At 33.4% G+C, this 7083-nt stretch overlaps 1 protein-coding gene across 1 annotated transcript; it reads left to right on the top strand.

Moving 5' to 3' along the window:
* The first annotated feature begins 620 nt into the window (after window positions 1-620).
* Window positions 621-1056, top strand: LOC133321379 (pro-resilin-like). The gene is made up of 2 exons (XM_061530469.1): window positions 621-713; window positions 776-1056. Exon 2 carries the CDS (start codon window positions 788-790, stop codon window positions 1034-1036), a length of 249 nt encoding a protein of 82 aa, XP_061386453.1. The 5' UTR covers window positions 621-713; window positions 776-787; the 3' UTR covers window positions 1037-1056.
* The last annotated feature ends 6027 nt before the right edge of the window (window positions 1057-7083 follow it).

Raw genomic sequence — 7083 nt, 5'->3', positions numbered from 1 at the left:
TTTATTTAAATTAAATAAAAAAATCTCAAATTAAAGAACAAATCCGCAACTAATTGATTGGAAAACGATAAGCCTGCCTCCACTCTCTGAAAAAGTATTCGAATTGGAAAAGAAGAAAAAAAAACACCAACTAAACTTTTCAAACAACTTGAACTTTAAACAAAAATTAAAATCAAACAACGAAATAAAAAACAAGGCAATTCAATAAGAGCGAAGAAAAAAATCAGCAGCACCAAAAACAACAACAACCCGAACATGGCTCAAAAAGTTGTAACGTATTTGGTAAATATTGAATACTGTGGCAGCCAGGGAGGCAGGCTGAATGGCAAATAACATTTCTGTGGCCATAAACCAAAAAATCGCAACAACACAGAAGAAACCTGGCAAACAAACATGTTTCTCTACCCACTTGTGCCAGAAGCGATCTGTGTGATGCATTCTTGGCCGCACCTCATTTTGGCAGCATTAAATTGGCATTAACATAAATATCGTCGTCACCTTAAGCCAAGGGATAATGGGCACCTTTTTTCATTGCTTCGCTTTGTTTTCAGTTTTTTTTTTAAGAGCAATTCTTAACTGATTTCAATTTTTTTGTGGGGAGGAACAAATGTTAATGAGTTTTTGTATTTTTATTTTAATTGCAGCCACCCGGAACACCAGCACGTCCAGGCGGTAATCAACCCAGACCACCACCAAGAGGCGAACCAGGACCAGTAAGTATTTTTGAAAAGAAAATTTTTTATGAGAATACCATTTCAATATTTCTTCTTCTCAGGACCACGTCCACATGCCCGGTATGCCCTTCGAATTTGAATATGCCGTCAACGATGTCGAAACCGCCAACGACTATGCCCACAAGGCCAACAGCGATGGCGATGTGGTGACCGGTGAATATCGCGTCCAACTGCCCGATGGCCGCACCCAAGTGGTACGCTACACCGCCGACTGGAAGACTGGCTATCATGCAGATGTCAGCTATGAAGGTGAACCTCAATATCCTCAGGGACCCGGTGGCAGACCCGGCTATAAATACTGATTCGTGACTCCATAACATGTTTTGTTTTTTCGTTTATTAATTTGAAAAAATGCTGCTGCCGCTGATGTCATTGCTCATTAGTTATCACACAGAAAGGTTTTGAGATAAGATCCCTCCTCCCGTAACCCCCCTTAAAAATAGTAGACACGTACAACTTTTTTTCTCATTGCTAAGATTTAATTTAAATTTACCATCTAACATTTTGTTGATTTGTTGAAATTTATTTTTTCTTTTTTTTATTAATTAATAATAATTATTTTTTTCTCTTGTGTGTAATATGTTAAAAATAAAATATTAAAAATAATAAAAATATCTTTAAAAACAAATAAATAAACAAAACTGATCATGATTTAATCAATTTTAATATTTTTCAGGATTTTGAACAAAAAATATGTGATAAATAAAAAAATAATAAACAAAAAAATGTGGTTGTGTTTAATTTCAAGTATTTCAGCCCAGCTGAATAAGGTTTCTCAATGGAAATTTGCAATTCAGCATGGCTGAATAAGGTTTCCATAAGAAATCTTCAATTCAGCCTGGCTGAAAAAGGTTTCCATCAGGAAATCTGCAATTCAGCCTGGCTGAATAAGGTTTCCATCAGGAAATCCTTATTCAGGTTCTATGGGAAATCTTCAATTCAGCCTGGCTGAATAAGATTTCCCATAGGAAATCTTCAATTCAGCCTGGCTGAATAAGGTTTCCTATAGCTAAACTTCAATTCAGCCTGGCTGAATAAGGTTTCCTATAGGAAATCTTCAATTCAGCCTGGCTGAATAAGGTTTCCTATAGGAAATCTTCAATTCAGCCTGGCTGAATAAGGTTTCCTATAGAAAATCTTCAATTCAGCCTGGCTGAATAAGGTTTCCTATAGGAAATCTTCAATTCAGCCTGGCTGAATAAGGTTTCCTATAGGAAATCTTCAATTCAGCCTGGCTGAATAAGATTTCCTATAGGAAATCTTCAATTCAGCCTGGCTGAATAAGGTTTCCTACAGGTAAGCTTCAATTCAGCCTGGCTGAATAAGGTTTCCTACAGGTAAGCTTCAATTCAGCCTGGCTGAATAAGGTTTCCTATAGTTAAGCTTCAATTCAGCCTAGCTGAATAAGGTTTTCCATGGGAAATCTTCAGTTAAGCCTGGCTGAATAAGGTTTCCTATAGGTAAGCTTCAATTCAGCCTAGCTGAATAGGTTTTCCCTTGGGAAATCTTCAATTCAGCCTGGCTGAATCCTTACTCCTATGGGTTAAAAATCATAAAAAATATTCTTAAAAATCCACACCATTGAAAATATTTCTAATAAAATCCACAAATCCATAATAGATGACTTAGGAAACTTTAAGAATAGTTTTATTCAAAAATGATTTTCTAGTTTTAATTGGGCGCCATGGAATGTAGTGCAACCGGCCAATGTTATTTGGGCGATACCAAAGCCACAAAAATTTCGTTTTCTCTTTCTTCCATTTATTTTTTTTATTTATTTTATTTTGCCACTACACAGCCTTGGCCTTAAGAAAAACTGTTTTGCCAGTAAGTCAGCCAGCCAGCAGCTGTTCAACCCAACGGTACTTCCTACCATATTATCGAAATGGCCAAGACACTGACCACAAAGAATTCATGTAAATGCTAATGCTGCTACAGCTGCTAATAGTCTTGTTGTTGGTGTGTTTGTAACCAACACTCCAACAACTTGTTGGCCAAAGCAGCCAATTGTTGTTTTTTCAAAAAACAAAAAAAATACAATTGGCTTCTCAGATTATGATTTCCACTATTTATTTGTTTGTTTTTGTCTGAAAGTGTGTGTGAGAGAGAGGAGGCTGGTCACACACACACACATTTGTATACAAGTTTTCAATTTAGCATACTGTAAAATAAAATACATTCCAAATATTGAATAATATCTTGTTACTTGTTTTCTTTGTTGCAAAATTCAAATTATTTATGTAAATTGTTGTTGTTGTGTCGAACAATCAATAATGTTCGAAGCTGGCTAGGAAGCCGGGTAGATATTGAATTAATTATATCTACATAAAAATAATTGAAATAGCATCTTCTCAATGATTTCTCTTGAATAATTGAAACAATTTGTCGGCATTTAATTTATAGAAAAAACGAACAACAGCAACAACAACCGTTTGCCTCATGACACCTTGGCTGTTGTAATAGGAAATAACACCTGCCAGTTATTTGTGGTATCCATAAATTTATGGTCTGACGAAGAATAACAGCAACAGCTACTGTTAATTAGAAATAAATTACTAGAATGAAGCAATATTCATTTAATATTTAATTATAATAAATTATTCAATTTAAACACAAAAATTTTCAAATAAAAATTGTGAAATTCTTAACGGACTCAAAAATTGGGTTAAGATGTAAATAATCATTCCGACACCACAAAAATTTAAATTTGAACACTCCTTCAACGACTACCAAACAAACATAATTCACCACTACCACTTCAGCCTAAAAGTATGCTTTACAAAAGCCATTGCAACTAACGATTAAAAATAAAATAACACATTGCAGTAAATAAAAATAAGATGGCGACCATTTGATATTCTAGCAAGGACTCAAACCGATAGTCACATAGAATTACAACAGATGTCGCCAAAGCCACGAAAATTCGTCTACAAAATAATCGACGAGCTAATTGAAAAATTAAGGACGAATATAAGGGGGACTATACAGAACCTAACGAGGGAGTATTTATAGACGACCAGAAAGAAGTATTTATAGATGAAGTTGTAGTCTTTATAGAGGAGCAGAAGGAAGTCTTTATAGACGAGCTGAAGAGCGAGTCTTTATAGACGAGCTGAAGAGCGAGTCTTTATAGACGAGCTGAAGAGCGAGTCTTTATAGACGAGCTGAAGAGCGAGTCTTTATAGACGAGCTGAAGAGCGAGTCTTTATAGACGAGCTGAAGAGCGAGTCTTTATAGACGAGCTGAAGAGCGAGTCTTTATAGACGAGCTGAAGAGCGAGTCTTTATAGACGAGCTGAAGAGCGAGTCTTTATAGACGAGCTGAAGAGAGAGTCTTTATAGACGAGCTGAAGAGCGAGTCTTTATAGACGAGCTGAACAGGGAGTCTTTATAGGCGAGCTGAACAGGGAGTCTTTATAGGCGAGCTGAACAGGGAGTCTTTATAGGCGAGCTGAACAGGGAGTCTTTATAGGCGAGCTGAACAGGGAGTCTTTATAGGCGAGCTGAACAGGGAGTCTTTATAGGCGAGCTGAACAGGGAGTCTTTTTAGACGAACTGAACAGGGAGTCTTTATAGACGAGCTGAAGATGGATTCTTTATAGACGAACTATATAAACGAGCTGATGGGAGTCTTTTTAGGATCTTTATAGATAAATTATTTGAAAGGTTTAATATTGGGATTCTTTAAAAATCCACGTCTTCTATAATAAAATATATATTTAAAAAATCCACGCCTTAAAAATTATTATAAAAATATAATAAAAAATCCATACCTATTATAACCTTAAAAAATATTTTTTTAAAAAATCCAAACCTGAATTGAAGATTTCCTATGGAAAACCTTATTCAGCCATGCTGAATTGAAGATTTCCTATGGGAAACCTTATTCAGCTTGGCTGAGTTGAAGATTTCCCCTAGGAAACCATATTCAGCCAGGCTGAATTGAAGATATTCAGTCAAGCTGAATTGAAGATTTCCTATGGGAAACCTTATTCAGCCAGGCTGTATTAAAGTTTTCCAATAGGAAACCTTATTCCGCCAGGCTGAATTAAAGATTTCCTATGGGAAACCTTATTCCGCCAGGCTGAATTAAAGATTTCCTATGGGAAACCTTATTCAGCCAGGCTGAATTAAAGATTTCCAATAGGAAACCTTATTCAGCCAGGCTGTATTAAAGTTTTCCAATAGGAAACCTTATTCCGCCAGGCTGAATTAAAGATTTCCTATGGGAAACCTTATTCAGCCAGGCTGAATTAAAGATTTCCAATAGGAAACCTTATTCAGCCAGGCTGAATTAAAGATTTCCAATAGGAAACCTTATTCAGCCAGGCTGAATTAAAGATTTCCAATAGGAAACCTTATTCAGCCAGGCTGAATTAAAGATTTCCAATAGAAAACCTTATTCAGCCAGGCTGAATTAAAGATTTCCAATAGCAAACCTTATTCAGCCAGGCTGAATTAAAGATTTCCAATAGGAAACCTTATTCACCCAGGCTGAATTAAAGATTTCCTATGGGAAACCTTATTCAGCCAGGCTGAATTGAAGATTTCCTATGGGAAACCTTATTCAGCCAGGCTGAATTGAAGATTTCCTATGGGAAACCTTATTCAGCCAGGCTGAATTGAAGATTTCCTATGGGAAACCTTATTCAGCCAGGCTGAATTGAAGATTTCCTATGGGAAACCTTATTCAGCCAGGCTGAATTGAAGATTTCCTATGGGAAACCTTATTCAGCCAGGCTGAATTGAAGATTTCCTATGGGAAACCTTATTTGTATGCCTTGAAAAATATTTTTGTCAAAAATTCCACTCCTTGAAAAATATTTTAAAAAATTCGCGATCTCCATAGACCATGAAATCCACGACCTCCATTGACCGTGAAACAACATTCTTCTAAAATCCACACCTTTTATGAGCATGAAGTAAAATATTCTTTAAAATGCACGTCTTCCATATAAATATTTTTTAAAAATCCACACCTTTCATTGACCTCAAAGAAAAATATTTCTTAAAAATCCACTTTTTTAATACCATTGAAAATTTTTTCATAAAAACCCACGACTTTCAAGACCTCGTAAAAAACATTCTTTAAAAATCCACGCCTTCCATAGACTTTGAAGAAATAATCTTTAATCTACGACTTGGACTCTCCGAACTTGCGTTTGTCTAAAAGACTCCCTGAAGTTCTGTTGTAGATCTCTCGAATGGATCCTGGAAATAGTGATGATGTAAAATAAACTCACAATTTCATTTATGGTATTTTTTTAATTTTTTTATTGATTGTTTTTGTTGTTTTTTTCTTCTTTTTTTATATCTCGTTACTATTAATATAATATTATTATTTTGTTTTTAATATCTTATCTTTGTATATTTTTTCATTTTTTCTCATGAAAACACTATAAATATAATTTCTATAAAAATTAATTATTATTATTATTATTAACTAAACTAAAGAAAAAAATATATGGTCAATTTAAAATTGATCAATGATTTTTTTGTTTTGTTGTTGTTGTGTTGCTGATTTTTAAAAACTATTTAAAAAATATTTTCTTGTTGTTTGTTTTTGTTTTGCTTTCTTTTCACAATTAAAATAAAATATTTAAAAAAAATTGTTTGATTTTATTGTAGTTGTTGTTGTTTTGCAATAGTAGTAATAATATTTATGGATAAAAACCAATTCAATGCTAAACTAAATAGATGAAATGAACGAAAGGAAAAGGGGAAACAGAGGATAAAAGTAGTGCAAAAAGCTGCTTTATATATATTTTTTTCGTTACAAAATGAAGATCAACATAAGGAAACAAAATTGAAGAAGTTGGAAAATAGGAAACGCAAAATAGAAGATTAATTGATGATGAGAATAAAAAAAATTTAAAGGGACTTTTAAAATCTAAATCATCCATCCATCCATCCGTCAGGGGAAAATAAATAATAATTGGCTTTTCTGAGAATTGAAAAGCTTCATAGATTTAAATCTATTTTAAAAAAAGTATGGTATGGAGGATGAGGAGATTTTAATCTTAAAAGTCCTGAGTAATTCGTTTAGAATATTCATCAAAATAATAGATTGAATTTTTTTAGCAAAATTATCAAAGAAAATAAAAAATATATTCTTAAAAATAAGAACAAACAAAATTAAATTAGAATTAATTTATAAAAAAAATAATAATAAAATAATTATAATAAATCTATAAAAGTTTGTTAACAATATTTGCATACATTTCTTGTGATTTTCTTGTTGTTGTTGTTGGTTAATGATATACATTATTATTTTTATTTTTAATTAATAATAAATTTTGTTATTGTTACTTTTTTTGTTGACATTGTGAAAAAGTAGTGGACGACGATGA

Source organism: Musca vetustissima, unplaced genomic scaffold (genome assembly GCF_032173495.1).
Source record: "Musca vetustissima isolate MV318-11 ecotype Yass unplaced genomic scaffold, APGP_CSIRO_Mvet_v1 utg405452, whole genome shotgun sequence".
Lineage (NCBI taxonomy): Eukaryota > Metazoa > Arthropoda > Insecta > Diptera > Muscidae > Musca > Musca vetustissima.
Note: the sequence above shows the minus strand (reverse complement) of the source record. Positions and strands in the feature narration are given on the sequence as shown.

Coding starts and splice junctions, on each gene's coding strand:
- LOC133321379 (XM_061530469.1), top strand. CDS start 788: ATGCCCGGTATGCCCTTCGAATTTGAATATGCCGTCAACGATGTCGAA.